Source organism: Amblyomma maculatum, chromosome 8, assembly GCF_055883805.1.
Source record: "Amblyomma maculatum isolate TAMU_Amacu chromosome 8, ASM5588380v1, whole genome shotgun sequence".
In the NCBI taxonomy this organism is placed as follows: domain Eukaryota; kingdom Metazoa; phylum Arthropoda; class Arachnida; order Ixodida; family Ixodidae; genus Amblyomma; species Amblyomma maculatum.
Window position 1 is genome coordinate 36,913,787 of NC_139351.1, and position 19,701 is coordinate 36,933,487.

The following is a 19,701-nucleotide window of genomic DNA, read 5'->3' on the forward strand; positions in this document are numbered from 1 at the left end:
GGAATGCCACGGTGCATATATGGACCTGCCAAAGCCAATAGAGGACTTGTGGGGCAGTGTCTGGCCACATGAGACAAAGCAGAGAACACGATGCAGTCCGTGTAATAAGTCAAGTAAAACTAGAGAATACGCAGGACGAAAAAGAAGGAGAAGAAAAAAAAGTCAAGTATACAAATGTACGACAACAGGTTGCACATTCTTCTGACTGCTTGAAGAAAACAAGTCGGCAAGTCATTCAGAACCCTTGGCTCATAAAAAGCATGGACATGTTCTGTTCCCCATATCTGTAGGCAAACTGAAACTCACATAGTTGTGAATGACACATGGGGAGACATAATAATGCAGCAAACATTCTCCACATTGCATGCTTAATAAAAGCAGGTGGCCGGTTGTGCAGATACTCCGAGATGTCACTTTGGCATTATCGGTAAGAAGACGACAGGCTCATCACTTTCCTTTGATGCTGATGCTGCCCGTCTGGCAAAAACTGCTTGACAAGCATGGAGAGGTGCATTGTTAAAAACTCTCTGCCATGCCTGTTTTTCAGGTTGTACTGTTTCAAGATTTTACTTTGTGCTTCAGTGCCAATGTTGTCAACACTAAGTCCAAAGCTAATCTGTGCATCTAATCTTTTTATCTTGCCAATACTGAGATCACTCCATGTCTTCCTCAGAGGCTGCGCATTGGCTATTATTTGCAGCAGCAGGAGGGCACTGTCTTTTGCAGCAATGCAGCTCTCGAACCTGTTTAGCCACCTTACCACCTAGCCTGACCTCAGGTAAAATCCCACTTGCTATTTTGATCTGGCTTTGGGGGAAATAGCTTTTAACAGCACTAATCTTCGCTTGACAGTAATCAATCGTACAGTATTCTGGACTGAAGGTGGGACACACTTCAAGGGCCTCTGTGATGCAGGAACCCGTTTCAAACTGCGTTATAAAGAAACCTGCCCACATGTGGCCATCTTTACTATAATGAAAAAGAGAGGCAAAGCGCAATCAGTTGTTCTGTCAATTGCATCTAGGAAAGAAACTGATTGTCCATATTTTACCAGTATTTCTTCCATAAATTTTGACTGACAATAAAAGAGGAGCGTCTCTTCACATTTTCTCCAAAACATCATCACTGATTGACTGATTGATTGATTGATTGATTGATTGATTGATTGATTGATTGATTGATTGATTGATTGATTGATTGATTGATTGATTGATTGATTGATTGATTGAAAACATGTTTATTCCACTGGAAGGTCTAGCGATTGGCTGTTTTTTTCTGGTACTGTCTGTAGAAGAACTTGCTATTTGGCTCCTCTCTGCAATATTTATCAATCAAATCCTTTGCACTTTCTTGATCAAAGCAGCTGAATCTGTCTTTGCGAAGAGTGGCCGGAGCATGGTTGTGGATGTCTTCATATGGAGGGAAGAAAGTTCTGCAGCTTCTTGATGGTTTGTTCTTCCCTCCAAACACGATGCCTTGCACATAATATTCGAGGCACGTCTTCACCACTTCCACAAAAGTGACACCCTCGCAAACAAGGTCCCAAACTAGTGCAGACACATCTTTGTTTAGAGTTTGGCTGAAGCCTGCCATCTCGCTGAATTCATGAGCATGGTGCGCAACTATCGGCAAAACTGTCACATAGATGTGCTGCCCTACTTTCCTCTTGTTATGAGGCACTTGCTCCTCAAGTTCTTTTATTCTTGCTGCCTTCAGCTGCAAAGACTTTCCAATGCCTGCGTTTTGAGGGATGTCAATTTGGAATACAAGCAGTGCAGTGAACATGTAAAATAATGATCAAGGAACAAGAGTTCCCTCTTCAATTTGAAAAAGGTCCCCTGCTGCAATTAAACATAAAAATGGCAACAAAAGAGGTCACTGGGCAGTACGCAAGTCAAAGAAATGTGATTAAGCACAAATCTGTGTTCATGCTCTTGTTGCCGGTGGTATCAGCAGGGATTTGCTCATTCCGCTTAGTATATCTGGTTAACTGATTACAAGCTTGTGGTACAAAAAAGCTTTATTACTGCAAGTAAAGGAAGTAAAAGAAATCAAATCTTATTTGTGTTCCTTTTCTGCAGTACTGCTAAATAGAGGCAAACAAATGATTACAGCAAAACACTTGGCAAGTATATGCAAACCTAAGAATGCCTGCCGATTGTGTGCTGCAGCACAAACAGTGAAAATCTTGCTTCTTCAACACTAATTGACTTCAGGTACTGTCTGTCTGATGCATTATCCTACTGTGTGGTTACAAAAACAGTCATAACATCTACTTATAAGGCAAAGCATAAGCACTATGCCTTAACGAAAAATTGACCAAATTCAGTCTGAATAAAAGCACATAGCTAAACTTACAGAGATATAAAGAAGGAAAGGCTAACAGCTTAGAGATGTGGCATATCATTCAATAAAAGCTGCCACTGCTTCTCCCTCTTTTAAATATTTTGAGGTTTCAGTAATGCATGATGTTGTGAAACCCTAGGCTGTAGAAGGGCTAAGAATACAAAAGCATGTGCACAGAAACTTTGACAACTCTATTGGTCAAAATGTCTGAAATATTTGCCTGAAAATGGAATGTTGCAAGTTCTGAATTCTATATTTATTCTTATGTCTTTCTGACACTGGCATAAGCCTCGTGCTTCACTACATTGATCAATGCATTATGTAAGCAATGGCCAACCTTGAAGTCAGGGTAGACATGGACCAACTTAAGGTGCATGCTTGCATGCACCCTTTTTTCTTCGATCTTTGAAGCTTTATCCTTTTTTTTTTTTTTTTCAAAGGCTTCACCAGGCAACGCTCTGCCTAAATGCACAGCCACATGTGAGAATTATCATCGGTGCATGGCAATGAAATGCAGTACATAACTAAGTGCAGCTTTCATGTTTCATGTTTCCTTCATGTTTCAGCTTTCAAAGGGTTTTCTACGTTTGGCTGGAGAATATTTAAAAAAATTCCTCTCTCCAAACTACGACGCATTTGCAACCGAAAATTGCACACAAATTAGTGCCACATTATGGTGCGTGTAGATTTAGAGATGCTCGAACATAGCCATTTACCTTGCCTGCCAGAAGGATTGCAGAAACGGCTGTTAACATACTCCCATTTACTTTCTAAAAAGCAAGACAAGTGGCAAATTTAACAGGCAATGTCAGCTGCTGGCACCAAGCATCCTCCATCTCTCAGATTATGTGCTCCTCTTTGCATTGGCTACTGCTCTGCCAAGCCCGCAGTGCACTCTTTGAAATTTGCTCTTGACTTGCTATTCTATAAACGAAACAGTCGACAGCGGTTTCTAAAAACTTCCAGACTGCCCAAGAATTTGTTCATATTAGGGCACTTATCAAGTGAAACAGACTGTAATTTGCTATCATGAATATATTATTAAGCGCAAAGCGACCGAACGATGCGTTGCACTAAATAATATACTCGTGATGTCAGAACACCAACTAGCCCAACAATTAACTCTCTTAATGTAATTTGCTACTCTGCATGAAGTAATTGGCTGCAAATTAGTCAGTAGTTTGGAGACAGGAATTTTTGATAATCTCCCAGTCATTGAAATCCTGTACATGCCGAGCAATGACCATTGCGCATAGTAATGAATGCTCCAGCTTCACCTTTAGCTCATTATTCTTTAGTCAGCAATCCTGCATGCTCATCAGAAGCTATGTTAAAGGGAGACTAAAGACACCCAAATATGCTATCAAAATCTAATAAACAGCCTTTGGCGACACTGTCGCCGCATATCCAGCAGCAAAAAAATCGAATTATTGCTGAGATATTGCTATAAGACGTTGAGGATTTTTCTGTTCCCACCGGTCGAATTCAAACTGTTTTCTCCAACTACGTAGCAGGGTAGGATGACGCACACTCTGACACAAGAGGAGACTCCGTGATTGCTGACGAGCAGGGAGTGGAGAATACTTCACAAGTGTGTGCAGAGTCATGATCTTCATTCGATACGCACTTAGGGTAGGCGCATCTACTGCTCTGAGCTCGTATTTCAGGTGCCCCAGACCCAAACCAAACTATTAGAGCACACATGAAGTGCCTGAGCTGGAACATATCAGAAACTGAAGTGGATGCCTGTAGCGCCGCCAAGTATATTTTGTATTTGCCTTGCAACATTTACGTCGTCTTTTTTGTCTTTTTGCCATCGTTTACGTGCGATAAAGGCACGTTATCATATTCGAGACAAAACCTACTACCTCATTCAAACGATCAATGTAATTTGCATTTGTCAGCCTCCAGGATCCCTTGCGCGCCACGTGATTTGTAATTGGGAGCCTCAGCCGTTTCGGTTGTGGCGGTGATACCTGTATTCCTGTTCTTCCTTTATACTACCTTATAACAGCTCTATTTTCAGTAAGAGTGGCTTTTTTATAACCAGGAACTGGCATTCTATCAATGCAAGCCCACTTTATTTTTCTCTTTAGCGTCCCTTTAAGAAGGTCCATTAAGTGATGATTCCAACAGCATTGCAAAGAATGGTGCTTGAAATATTTGTATTTCAAGCACAACTGTTTGGAATGCTGCCACCTTTGCTCAAAGACCTCAGCTATTTCAATCATTATATTTATTTTTTCCAAAGATGGTTGTGTTGTAAATACTGCAAATACTGCCCAGACTTTCAATTGCTTACCTAGAGGTATTGATGCACCTTGCTTGTACTCACAAATTCATCATCATCATCAGCCTGACTATGCCCATTGCAGGGTGAAGACCTCCCCCATATTCCTCCAATTAACCCGGTCCTGTGCTAGCTGCATCCACTAGACCCCTGCGAACTGCTTAACCTCATCCACCCACCTAACTTTCCGCTGCCCCCTGCTACGCTTTCCTTCCCTTGGAATCCAGTTTGTTGCCCTAAGTGACCATCGGTTATCCTCTTTTCGCACTACATGCCCTGCCAAGGCCCATTTCTTCTTCTTGATTTCCTTGATTTCTTGACTTGAATTATTTCTCTGACCCACTCTGCACGTTTCCTATTTTTTAACGTTATCCCTACCATTTTTCTTTTCATAGCCCCCTATGTTGTCCTCAACTTAAGTAGAACCCTCTTTGTTAGCCTCCACGTTTCAGCCCCATAGGTGAGTACAGGTAAGATGTAACTGTTGTATTCTGGCGGCCTGCCAAGACTGAAGTGCGGTGGCCTACACGAGGCATCTGGTAGTACTCAGCAAAAGCCAAGCAGTTGTAAGAGGAATGACTGTAGAGGTGAAGAAATGTTCCTCTTTGTGCACTAAACTGAAGAGTACAACGTGATTTCGAAAGGACGTGCTACACAATGCTCATGGCACGTGGTGACGTGTGATCAAGTGTGGATCTTGACACATTCGCTATGGATCGTGATGCAGTGATAGGTGCCAATGAAAGCATGCCATCTTGATGGCGCCAATGTGAAGTAGAAGATGCTACACAGCATTGAGAGTCTGAACTGGAATGCAAGGATGGAGCAAAGCACTGCTGCTGCGTGTTCATGGCTTGTCAGCGCTGTTGTATTTGCTGCTGTTCTGTTGAGAAGGTTGCGAAGATCAAGGCAATATAAATACTTAGGCTTGTATACCACCCCAACTATGTGATGGCATTGGCATGTTGATTATGTTTCTGCCAAGGCTTGCGAAATGTTGGGTTTTCTGCATGCAAGAATGTTCCCGCAAGATTCTAGAGATCTACTTTTTAAAGCTTACATTAGGTCCATGCTGAAATATGTATGTACTGTATGGGATCCGCAGACAAATGTAGATAAGCTCAAATTATAGTTCAGAACTTGGCTGCCTGCTATGTTTCAGGAAATTATAGTAAACAAACTAGCATGACCAGCGTAAAACAGAAATTACAACAGGAACCAATTGAAGTGAGAAGAAGAAAGCTGAGGCCAAAGTTTTTTCCCAGTATATATCACCAAAGAACTGCTATTCCTAGGGACAAGTACATTTTCTGTCCACACTATAGATCCGAGAGAATTGATTATGATTATAAAGTGCGGGAATTCACAGCGAGAACCGACTTGTTTAAATCGTCGTTTTTTCCACACACTGTTCGAGAATGGAACTCCCTGTCTTCATCCTGTGTTCATATATCTGACAATGAAGTGTTTGCATTGTCTTTGTAACTGTTTTTTTCTTATGCTTTGTAGAACAGTACTTCCCCACTCTAATGCCACATGTGGCGCTGTGGGTAAAAGAATAAATAAATAAATAAATTGGAAGGAACAGTACAGGCTCTGTTTAGCATGCGCAGCGAGCTCTAAACACCAGGAGCCCTAGGTGATGAAGGGAGGTTGTGGGATGGCATGCTTGAGGTGAAGACATGCCGAGGCGGCGAGGCAAGAGACCCTGTGTGAACTTCCGACATAGGCACAGCTTGACAACTGAATGATAGCAGCAGTGCCACAGCAGCTTGCTGTTGTGATGACGTGGCTGAAATCAACGGTGTAGGTCTTTGGAAGGCTCGAGAAGCAGCAAGAAGTGGGGTGCTTTCGATGGCGTGTTTTGCTGCAGGGGCTCCAAGGTCGGAGTTGGCCAGTCTGGGAAGGGTAGTTTTCGATAGAAGGCTTGAAATATAGAGGACCGTATACTGAGGTTCCAGTGCAAGTGGCACGGAAAGTAAAGTGCTAAGTTCGGACGACGGAGAGGTAAGGTATGGAGAACTTGAGAGCATTGACGTGGTCTCAGCCTCGAACGATACTTGACTCCATAGTGGTTCAAGACGGCTGCCCCCAGATCACTGTATAGAGTCGAACTTGATGAGGGTGCGACTTCTTGAAAGTAACTCGAGGGGAAGGGTGCAAAGTAGCATGTCGCGCTTAACGGTTTGCTTGGTTATACCGCGCAGGCATAAGAAAGCCTCAAACTATTACCACCAAGTACTGACACTGCTAGCACCAAAGGGAGATGCGGTGGGTTCAATTGGGGCCCCGCTCATATCATCGCAGCACAGAGGTTGCAGATAATGGTGTACTCGCCGGCTTCGAAGTGGTAGCCAGCGTAATACCGCCAGATTGTGGTACTTCACCATGGCCGACGTGAGACAGTGTGGAGTTGCGTAGCCAATGCCGAGTCACCAAATCTATCGGAGCTAAGATGAGGAAGAACCAACCGTGACAGTGTTGCAGTTAGAACTGACATATTTTATTTGCACTGCCCACGCTGCCACACCTCATGCCACCTTCTTCCTTGTCCGGTGCCATGCCGTAGCTCGAGACCTAGCATGGCTTTGCCCTGCAGTGGCAGCTGATGATGATAAATCTTAGGTTCTAAATTGGCTCAAATTTCTTCTGTGACTTAAGTGAGCAGAAAATTTTGGCAGTCCTGTTTCACAGGTTGAGTTTTGATTCTTTAAACACCTAATTTTAGGGTATGTTATATAAAAGGTGGGAATGTACTGGAAACGCTAACAAACATCAACGATTATTTGACATTTAAGATGATAAGGTCCCCGATGTGTTGTAAAATGATAGTGAGAATGTACGAGCACAGATGAAATTGCCTGTGGTACATCATGGTATGAAAAAACTTTCCTTTCCTCCTCTCTTAAAAAAATTATAGGGGGTATAAGCATGACTTGAACCTCGTTATGCAAGCAAAAGGTCTTTTAAGCATGGTTTTGCGTGGTGTTGTGAGGTGTACAGAACTTGAATTAGAGGGACGCTCAAGTTTCATCTGAAGAGCAGACGCGATAACGCCTCTAACGCTGCCTTTTCATTGCACAGTTTTCAAAATATTTTTTGTTTAGGATGGTTTCTGGGGTATGGAAGGTGCAGTATCTGCCTCAGCTTTCGGTGAGCGAGCACCGACTTAAGTTCAAGGTCATTCAGTCCAAGTGAGGAGAAAAAAAATCTGTTGCACCTTGTGCAACAGGGCTTATACTCTAAAAAATTGGACCACAGAAAGTTTATCACTGGACTCCCATTCGCAAGCTGTAAATATAAAGTGTATTATTTTCTTAGGTTACAATAACGTTTCAACCATGACAGCTGAGCTTGCTAAGGGACTATCTAGTCAATGATTAAAACGAAAATTAGCAATGATAGAGAAAAACAAAGGTGTGGTAACTGTTCCTCGCACGATGGATCTGGGCTCTGGAACCTTAGATTTCCGCCATACTTTCTGTCCCTCCCTTGCTTTTTTCACTACTTCCTCCAACACTCCCCCCCCCCCCCCCCCCCCCCCCGGCAGTACGATTTCATGGCGTAACGAGAAGTGTGTCGTGCAGTTACTGTGCTGCTTCCCTTCGCAAAAACAAACTGCTTTTTCATGTACCATTACCACATGTCATAAGGCAACAGATAAAGCAAGTGTACACATAACTAGATTTGTTGCCGTACCAATGCTGAGTAACTAAATTTATCCTGTGAAACAAACCTGAAAGAAAAAGAAAAAAGGCTGTTAAAATATTTGCGACTCACAGCTAATGAACTTGGTGTGTACTAGTAAAATTATACGTCAATGTGAGTAGTGCACAAGCGACTCTCTGGGCGCCTGTCCTGTTTATTCGTCTGTGCCTATTCGAGCTGTCAATTATTAGTATGTATTCAAACCAACAAGCCCAATTCAAGACTCTAGTTCTCTGGGACAGCCCACCATCTAAAGATTGGTGAATACAAAACCCCGAGTGCAAGAATTATTGCACATATGCATTAACGCATATGTTTCACTTCATGGGATAATTAACCGATGAGTGCATATCTAGCTTCTGAAATTCATAGGGCACAGGCATTTTATCTCATAGCGAAAAACAACCTGTAGCTTTGCCTCTATCTTCAAAAGGCTGACAAGTTTTATACGCATATATTTTGTGGAATGATTTATTCAAGATGAAAGGCATTATATATAACACACGTGTATGCATGTCTGTGTGCCCATGCTTCATAATGTAATTAGCAAAATATACTTGAAATTTCTATACAGCACTCACACGTCCCAGAATAGTGATCCCTTGGCAACGCCGTCGAAAACTATACACTTCTTCTCGAATGCTTGAAATTCTTGGTCAGCCCGCAAATAGCCAGTCTACTTGTCGCCAATTCTCTTCAGATCCTGAAGGCATTCCTTCATGATCGTAACTTGTTGGTTGCCCGCCGCAGAATCCATCATATATTTAACTTTTGCTCAAAGTGCGATAGCCATACGGAGGACTTGAAAGTTTTTCCTCCGTGCAGATGCCTGTGAATGATGTCACATGGATGATTTCAGGAAAAAGTATATATAATATGGGGAAGAGAAGGGTTTTTTTTATCTTTTTAATTGCATGTGAGAACGGCATGAGGGAAATTTCCGAAACTTCTGTTTTTCCAGCGTGTGCAGCAAATAGAAACAAGCGCGCACACCTGCGGATGTGGTCATGCGGATGTTTCCGGAAAAAAAAAAGGAAGAAGGTTCCGCGCGAGCGGCAAAGCACACTGAGCACGGATGGATCTGTTAGTTTGCTTCTCACCCCCCCCCCCTCCCCTTTTTTTTTAAATTCCGAAATGCGTTCGTCTTTTTGTTTCTTTCTGTGATGTCAAGCTCCACCCATTGGCTCACTCCGTGAAAAACAATGGGTCCCCATTTGAAGAGTCAGTTCTGTTTTCTATACACGAACTGATCATGTCACTCTGCTAAGCAGGGATTCCAAATGTTGCAGAAGTCACTGACTGGCTACAAACAATGCCAGAGGTCTAAGTAAAAATTTTGCCAAGCAGTTATTCACAAATGTGGAGACTACCACAACCATGGCTCAAGGGGCGATACAGTTAGTGTTCGAAGACAATTCGTTCCACTCACAGATTCTTCTTTGAAAAATAGACAACACCCCAGTCTTGGAGGTGACCTCTCACACCTCGGTCTACAAGGTGGTGTGACATATAACTAGAGGTCGGATTTTGCATTCAAGTGTGCAGTTTTTGGAATTTGGTTTCCGCCAAATAAAAGTCAGTATTCTTGGCATGTAACAAACAGGTGCATATATAGGCACAGGTGTGCCTATTAAACACAAGTTACACGCAGTCAATGTTGAAAATTTTTTATATATAGCAAAGCCCGCAGCATGATATGACAGTCGAATCAGTAGTGCAGTTCTGCATTTTCAGCTCCTGCTCCACTAGCTTACAAACCTCTGCAGACCAAGCACCAGCACCTCGCCAGCTGATAGCTAAGCATTGTTTGTTACCGGCTTAGAGCAGATGGCAGGTTAACAAGTCCATTATCAGTGATGCAAAAAAGTGTCATGATCTCACTAGTAGCAATGGCTGAGAGATTGCAACTGTCACTTGCATCGCTTACATCAACATGCAGACTTTGTGACTCCTTGCTCACTTGCACAAGCATGCCAGCCCAAATGTAAAGTCAACCTCATTTTCATAAGCAATTAAGCATCCACTTGCGTTTTCGTCTACAGTCGGTCTCATTTATGGTACTTTAACTTTAACAATTCCTTACACAAGTACAGCTCCAAGTACCATCATTTTTTGTGTGTTAACTCTATAGAAAAACTTGATGCTGACAAAACAAACTCTAAATAATAGTTCCCACACAGGAATGTCACAATGAATAACCCAAACAGATCAGCCGTTGATTATAAACTCTCTGTGTGAATATGTTTGTTGTAAATCCACAACACAAAATGGGGGGCTAAATTGTGGGCCTTTTACCATTTTCTCTCTATCACTTTCCTTTGTCTTGCATCACCGGTGAGTACCAAACTATGTGCATATTCAAGAATGTACCCAATATTCATCATCCTCAGCCCGACTATACCCACTGCAAGGCAAAGGCCTCTCACATATTCCTCCAATTAACCCAGTCCTGTGCGAGCTGCATTTACTTGACCCCTGCGAACTTCTTAACCTCATCCGCCCACCTAATTTTTTCTGTCGCCCCCTGCTACGCTTTCCTTCCCTTGGAATCCAGTTTGTTGCCCTAAGCGTCCATCGATTATCCTTTCTTCGCGCTACATGTCCTGCCCATGCCCATTTCTTCTTCTTGATTTCCATTACAATGTATGTGACTTGAGTTATTTCTCTGACCCACTCTGTATGTTTCCTTAGCATTATCCCTACCATTTTTCTTTCCATAGCCCTCTGCATTGTCCTCAACTTAAGTAGAACCCCCTTTGTTAGCTTCCACGTTTCAGCCCCATAATTAAGTACAGGTAAGATGAAACTGTCGTATACTTTCCTCTTGAGCGATACCGGTAAGCTGATAATCTAAATATGGGAGTGCTTGCCTAAATGCGCTCCATCCCAGTCTTATTCTACTCGTTATTTCCCTTTCATGGTCCGGATCTGCGGTTACTACCTGTCCTAAATAGATATATTCGCCTACTACTTCCAGTGCTTTGCTACCTAACGTAAACTGCTGTTCCTTCCCTAGGCTATTGAACATTACCTTAGTCTTCTGCATATTGATTTTCAAGCCTACTCTTTTACTTTTCCTATCAAAGGCATCAATAATTCTTTGCAATTCATCCCCTGAGTTACTTAGCAAGGCAATGTCATCAGCAAATCGCAGGTTACCAAGGTATTCTCCATCTACTCTTATCCCTAACTGCTCCCATTCCAAGTCTCTGAATACAAAATATTGATCTCTAACAACAAATTTTCAGTGGGTAAAAAAGGAGTTGTGAGGTATTTGGATGCAAAAAGTCAACAGCTTTCCTAGCTCTCAAAGCAACAACCACCCAGTCCCTGCTACCTTAGCTCAGACACAGAATAATGCCCAGTTATTTCCACTCAAAACTAAATTTACAGCTATGGGGTTAAAAGGAGAGATCTGCGCTCGTGGCACAAAAACACATGGAAGAGGCCAATGATGGTAACTTCTTCCGCTCAGAGGTGAAATAACAGCCAAATAGGAAGAACCACAAGAAAGAAAACACAATGTAAGGCTGAGCCATGTTTTCATGTCGTGTTCTCCTTGTGGGAATGGTTACATTTTACAAGTTTTTGCCAAATCTTTCCACTATGCTTGCACTCCTGTAAAACCTTCTTGAAAAAGGTGCAAAATGGGTTTAGCACGAGAAAGAAGACGCGGCATTTAAGAAGGCCAAAGATGCTTTGTGCCCAGCTTATTCCGCCGTTGGAGTTGATGTTGGAATGCGATGCTTCACCTTACGGTGTCGGTGCTGCCCTTTTCCACCAAATAAATGGTGAGGACAGGCCAATTGGCCTCCGATCACGGACGCTCACCTCAGCTGAGAGAAACTACTCCCAAAGTGAGCGAGAGGCTTTAGCCCTGGTGTTTGGCGTGACACAGTTTAGCGATTACCTGTTGGGACGTGAGTTCACGCTTGTAACGAACCACCGCTCCTTGTTAGGTCTACTCCGACAGGATCGTCAAACTTCTGTCATGGCTGCCGCCCGAATTCAGCACTGGGCGCTTTTGCTAGGGGCATACAGCTACAAGCTCATTTGTAAACCTGGCAAACAAATGCTAATTTCTGACGCTCTAAGCCGTTTGCCTCAATCGCTGCAGAAGCCGCAAGTGGAAACAGAAGATCTGTCGGAAATGGTGCTCATAATCGACGAATGGGACCAACCAGCGGTTTCTCACCAAGAGATTCAAGCGCTCGCAGCAGCTGACGATTTTTTGAAAGAGATATGCAGGTACATGACTAACGGATGGCCCTCCGTCGTAGAAGGTGACAGCAGGGAAGTGGTGAAGTTCCGGAAAAGAAGACATGAGTTGTCTGTGGAGAAGGGGCTGTTGTACTGGGGGCATCGTGTAGTGATACCAAGTGCGGTGCGTGAGAAACTGTTGAAGATGCTGCACATGTCTCATCAGGGTGCGTCTACCATGAAGACAAGGGTGAGGGCTAAGTTTTGGTAGCCCGGTTTAGATCAAGATATTTGTAGATTGGTCTCGGATTGTCGAAGCTGTGTGCAGGCTTCACCCATGCCACCTAGGAATCCTGTCAGCTGGCCGATTTCAAGAGAGAGGTGGTCACGGCTGCATGCAGACTATGCGGGGCCAATTGGAAACAAGATGTTGTTGGTAATTGTCGATGCACGCAGCAATTAGATAGAAGCCATTCCAGTATCTCGAGCAATCGCTAAAGCCACTGTCGATTGCATGAGGTTTGGATTGCCCTGCACCATAGTTACCAACAACGGTATACCCTTTACTGGGTTAGAGTTTGCGGTATTCCTACGGAAAAATGGAATCGAGCATATTCGTACCCCACCTTATCACCCCCAGAGCAATGGTCTTGCAGAACGGGCCATAAGAACAGTCAAGGAGGGTTTGAAGAAAATGCCGGGCGTGGAGTTGACAACTGCTTTGGCAAGAATTCTTTGTAACTACAGAAATTTACCACTAGCTTCAGGCTCTACTCCGTCCGAACTTCTTCTGGGATACCGTTTGCGTACAAAATTAGATATGTATTTTCCTCCCAGGAACTACGAAATGCTCAAGCATCCAGAGACTGATTCCACCAGTTGGTACTTCACCCCGGGAAACGCAGTCTATGTGCGCAACTACAGCGCAGGAGAAAAGTGCACACCAGGCAAAGTGAAATCGACGAGTAGTGCCCATCTAGTCACTGTGGCTGCTGAGGACGGAGTCGTTCGACGTCACGTTGACCAGATCTGAGAACGCTCATCAGACACCGACGGAAGCAGAAAAGTATCAAGTCCCGCAGAATCGCCTCCTACGACCTTAGGGTCCCGACAGACGAGGCCCACGACCTTCCCGAAGGTCCTGTTCTTGAGCTACGCCAGTCAACAAAACAAGAAAGCCAGTGGACCACTACGGCTATTAGGGGAAGGAAATGCTGCAAACAATGCTGCAGATAACCAGCGCATGCGTCGATGGTCCCTTTTTGCTCCTTCCCCTCCTTTCTTTTCTTCTCTATATATTTCCGAGCCGGAAATAAAGCGTCGTCTTTTCGCTCTGCGAATCTGCCTGGTTATCATCGCGTAGCTGCCGGCCTGTGGCCGGTAGAACGAAACACCTTGTGGTGTTTTCCGCTTGCCTGTTGTCTCCCTGTTGGCACGAACCAACTAGATCACGTCCAGATCCACCTGAAGCTTTCTCTTGCTTAATGTGATGTTTCATTCAAAGCTACATTTTGATTGCCCCTGTCAAGGTCGTGTTGGAGAATGTGCACTCCACCCACGCCTTGTATTTCCCTGTATAGTAACGGCAACAAATAGGTTTATACATAATAAAAAAAAACCCTTCCATGTCCAGCAGGTAGAGGCCCATCCAAAGAATGCATTGTGCTGCAACAGCTGCAGTGTTGGCACAGCATAATGACTGGCCGCAACACTATGACAATGCGCCCCAGGGAAAACAGATATTACATTTGTACATAAGTAGTTTTGAACGCTTCTTTACTGCTTCGAGCAGTTAGAGCGGGAACTCTCCCAGAAGCAATATTCCCTCACTACATCACAACATTGTGGTTTCACTATGGGTACGAAATTTTCTTGAAGTAGCCGATAACTGTACTTCAAGAGTCTAATTTTTATTTTATTTTTTTCACCGCAATTGAAAGCTTGTTGCTTTAAAGTTTGCTGAAAAAGAAAAAAAGAAAAGAAAAGTTTACCAAGAATTTTTCAATCAGTTCATGCGCATGTTTTTATGTAGCCCGACGCTAGGAATTATTATTAGTGAGCGCGATGAAAATTTTGCATCAGCGGAAGTTTTTAGTACAGAGTAGCGCTAATTTCGATCGGCACAATACACTAGCCACGCTAATCGCTCTTGTCCTATGCATCGTTGCTGCTCTGCTTCGGCATCCAACACCACAAAGAAAGTGCCTGCCAATACCGACAGACCTCGCCTCACGTGGCTGCGAGGTGAGACCCGTAGAGTACAGTGTGACACCTGTCAGATCAGACTCACCGAGCAAGGCATCGTGAAGTCCACCTTTTGTCGGGTGTCCCACGATGTCAAAGGTTTCGGCGCAGGTTACTTCGAGCACGCCTTGGCGCAGCAGCTCTTCGGTGCTGAACACACTAAAGCTCACGCTGTCCACGTAACGGTAAGGGATTTTATCGAAATCCATTGTTGAGTGTCTGGTCGCTCAGCGTTCAAAGTCGTCAAACGCGGACAAAACACAGCTAACACAACTTCTAGCTCCGCGCCACCGGGAGCACATGGCACACCATGCCCGCGGGATGCGTTCGTATGATATAAGGTCCGTTCATTTCACCTGCACTACGTGAACTGGTTCACGTGGTGCTGCACTTCACCATTCGTTTCAGCGATGCAAGATGGCGCCCTCTGTACCACGCCGTTCGTTTCAAAAAGTGCAGGCGTCGTGCACATAGAGTTTCTTACTCTTACCTAGAGGGAAAGCTGTGCTGCCGTCTATGGGCGTTTACATGGAGTTTCCAGACGGCCAGTTCAGCCACCATGGGCGCTCAAAGCATCATGGGCCGGTGAGCAACCGAGTGCAGAACTACAACTTTTGGCCAAAACTAATGCAAAGATAAACGTTGTTCTACCGTAAATAATGTCCTAAGATTGAATATTGTGACTGTAAATTACAAAAAGAGAGAGAAACAGCATGTTTGTGTGATATTTATCCAATATAAGCGATGGCTCTTTCTCCTATTGGCTTAGTTTTGAGCAGCACAAATACCAATATTTGACACTTAATAGGCAAACTTTGAAATAAAAAAATGTTATGAAAATATTTATCGTTGCGCCATCACTTAAGGAAGTTTTTAGTGGCATTTCGGGAAACAGAAACCATTTATTGGCGACGTCTGCTTTTGCGCCTTCGCTACTATGGCTTTCGCGGTCTATGTACGCACCTTCAGATGATGATGATAACGAAAAAAACCATTGCAGTAACGCCACTCCACGTACTCGAGAAAAACCGACTGTCCATCCAGCAACAAGTAGCACACCGGCCCATGATTCTTAGCGCGCCCATGGTGGCTGAAGTGCAGCGCCCTCAGCTTTCCCTCTAGTTAGTGTAAGGAACTCTATGGTCGTGCAGGTCGAGTTCACGAAAAGTTCAGCAAAACTGTGCACCTCCTCAGCGATCAGTTCCGAAATGGTGCAGCTGCAGCCGCCGCATGAAAGCAGACGACAGTTTGCGCTATGATGGCTTGCGACAGTGAAGCAATATTCCACTGGTCAACGAGAACGGTGCCTGTGTTTGCCAAAGTCTACCAGATGAGCACGTGCATACGTTATGGTAATTCATGCTGACTTCAATCGTGATCGAAGTTTGTTTGCGCTTCGTGCCAGCTGCCGCATGGTGCGCATACACATATACATCGATCGGGGCTGGTTTGTGTCAACGCTTTATTGCGATATGCTGTTTGAAAATTGATCGTTATTCGGCATGTTGGTGCCGGTTGATGTGAATGGCAATATATATAATTCACAGATAGCTATATCCGACCACATACGGTCGGCTTTTGTACATATATGCATCGCATATTCATGAATGAATGAATCCTATCGTCTGTGTATATATGCCGCTCAGATCAACGGCGCTAATCATCCCAAGCATGAAAATTTTCAAGTAGCACATCACATTATAAAGTCTTGTGCAAATGCATATATATGCACCTTTTGCAGCAGCCGGCGATCGAAGCGCACATGGTCATGATTGAAATAATAATCAGCGTGCATCATACCGCATGCGTGTGTCGGCTTTTTAAGTACGCGCGTAGCCGATAACTTGGCGAACTCGATCGTGTTCTCGTTGACAAGTGCCGTTTATTACAAAGCACAGGCCGAAAGCATTGAGGCTGGATATAATGTCAAAACTTTGTTGTCATGTGCTATTTGAAAATTCATCAAATTAACCGGAACGTTGGCGTCGGCTGACGCGATGTTGCACACAGCCGGCCGCAGCTTGTTGGCGACGCCAAGGCTAGCAGACGGCCCGGCCTGCACTCTACCATTCGTTTATAAGTAGTTGGTGCCGATGCTGCACCTGAACTGCTGGAACTGGCTCTGCACGTATGCAGCACCGCCGCAGAACTTTACCGAACTGGTGCAAAGAGTGCAGCTGTTTCGAACGGATCTTACACTTGGCTGCAAAGTTGTGTATCGTTGAGTAGGTGAACAGAGTCCAATTAGTTTATTCTACTTTAGGGCCATTTTTTTAACCTACACCAGTTAAAAAGTTTCTGCACTGGTGTAGGTTAAAAAAATGGTCCTTTTATCTAAAGTTTTCTGTCATTAGTACGCGTTCTCGTTCAACTTCGATTTGGCTTGCACTGGCTGCACTAGTTCTGAAAAGTGCTGCAGCGGTGCCAGGTGGTCACGTGAGCATGCAGTGCCAGTTCCGACACTGGTGTGCGGCGCCAGCTGCCAAAACGATGGACTCTGCAACCTAGCAGACGCGTGCGCGCATCATGCATCGCGTGCTGTAAAATGATCACGTCCAGTTTCGAAGCCAGCTGCCGTAGGCCTACAGCGCTCGATCGGAAAGTGACGACGACTAAAAGTGACACCAATTGACCAAATACGTGCGACTGTGCACGATCGTTATATCGGACGGTCTGCGAAGGGGCCATTCATGCGCCTGGGTACGAGAGAATTAATGTTGTAAGCAGTTGCCACGAGTACTAGTTTAAATAATTAAGACTGCCTAACAAGACGCTTGATTGGTTTCCACGAACTTACTTCTGTCCAAAAGCACTAGCTGACACACGTATGTTTGTACCTCATTGCGCTCTCAGACATTCTATGCTCCGTAGGCGACAAGTTTGATGTCGCATAGTCGCTGCGCAAGCTGTCTTGTGGCACACACACTTGGCACGACAGAAACTCGATCGATCGCAACTGATTTCTGTTCGCATCCACCCGTCTTCCGAGGTCACAACGCGATAAAAGAAAAAAAAATACTACATAGGACAACGCGCGCGAAGATGCCGTATCGGGGCCACGTACCACATATGTGGCCACAACTCCAATACCGCTCCTCCATCAACAAAATGCCAATCACCAGCATGCAGCCCAACTACCTTGTATACGCAACCATTTGCGGATCCGTTAGCAGCGAACCGTCCGGGTTCTGAAGGAGACGGACTTTACAAAAGCTATGCAGAACGATGCGCAGCGTCGTCTGCTCTTGGCCAAGCGGAGCGTACGCCTTGCTGCACTTTTTTCTGCACCTCTTCTGGAGCGAGTGCAGAGTGAGCGAGAACTCGTGCAGAACTAGCCCTGCACCTTGACAAAACGAGGAGAGAAGTGCAGACGGCGCGCGCGGCCGGTGCTGCATTACTTGAACTAGTGGAGCTGGTGCAGGCAAATCGAAGAGAATGGTTGTTCTATGATAGTGTAAGCAGTGGATTTCCACTGGTCGGTACGGAGCACGTTTTCTTGCTCCGGGACGACGATTTCGATTTCCACTGGTCGACCAAGATAGGTTGCGCGTATTCCGCTGGGGCCCGATCCTCGACATTCGCCTTTTCGGCCATGTTGTGACGTACCCGTGACGTGTAAATTGGGGCGGCGCTAAAACGCGTATAAACAGAAATTGATGACAAAATTTAAAAAACAAGGAAAAAAGTTACAAAAAATAACGCCGTCGTCTGCTACTTGGCGCCGATTACAAAAATGCCAACGCTGCGATGCCAAGAAGCTAAAGGGTCGGTGCGAACAGTGTTTACGCTGCATACACGCGTCGCGCGGCAGGGCAAGGCTGAGGAGATAGTGAGATACTTACGTATACGTTGCGGCTGTACTGTACTATTATAGTAACGGTAGTTGCGACCACAGTGCATCATAGTACACACGCTGTCGGATGTCCAGCAGCAGCTAGGCTGAACGAACGGCGGTACTCGACGCAAACCCCACAAACAGCCGGTCGTCAGGTGTGAGCGATGCCTCACCTGAGATGCCTGCGTGTGGCTAGCTGTGCGTCTTTCATTTATGGACTTAGTCGCGCAGAGAAATCGGCGAGTATCAGGATTAAAGAATTTGTTCACGAATACTGAGAATTGGAAGCGCCCAACAGATTTTCGGGCTGCAGTTGCCTCTAGAGAAGAGACGCACCTGTCCGACGACAACGCTGGCCTTCTCAGGGTATCACTGCCGTTGGAAACTGCCTGCGGCAGCCCACCGTTTCCATCGTGTTAGCAAGTCTGCTACGGGTATACGTGTCGGCTTCAGTGGCGTAGCGTGCGGATATCGGCCCGGTGGAGCGGCGTAGTGAAAACACGCATAGTGGAGAGCTCGATTAGGCCATATATCTGGCGATCTTAGCATGCGCTGACATCGGACCACCTTTAGCGTGTCCATCGAAATGCGATCGTCGTAGCTGGGCTACGCACATATTGCGGGTCAGAGAGCCGAGCGTCTATAATCATTACTGAGCCATCGCGGCGGGGACGTTTTCACGCAGCCGCAAAAATAAGCAGATAAGATTTTCTGGCAGCAATGAAAATGCAATAAAAAGCGTATCCAGATGCCCACTGGCAGCAACAGGTTAGCTTTCACGCTGATGGCATTTAATGTGTCCTGAATTAGACATAGCACGCTGTATGCACATTTCACCGCATGCAGAGTGTCACTGTGTTGTGGCAGATGTATTAATTACCTCGTTAAAATAAAAAAAATAATAAAAAACTGTCGGTATTATCCTGCTTGGTTTCTGAGCATGTTGCATAAAAACACTTTATAAAAGTAGCAACGCTGCTCGTCTGATGCAGGTGCACATCACACCACAATGTCCCAAGAGAAACAAAATTTGTCATGTACAGCCTATCTTTGCTGCTGTTTACCAGTTTTGCACTTG

General features: G+C 44.8%; 1 protein-coding gene across 1 annotated transcript in view; it reads right to left on the reverse strand.

The window, feature by feature from the left end:
• The window catches only part of Polr1A (RNA polymerase I subunit RpI1), a 234,120-nt gene extending 218,948 nt beyond the window's left edge, over positions 1–15,172 (reverse strand). Inside the window, exon 1 of the mRNA XM_084576213.1 lies at positions 14,835–15,172. Coding sequence (XP_084432339.1) covers positions 14,835–14,997 — 163 coding nt within the window. The 5' untranslated portion in view covers positions 14,998–15,172. The remainder of the gene's footprint in view (positions 1–14,834) is intronic.
• Positions 15,173–19,701: the final 4,529 nt, after the last annotated feature.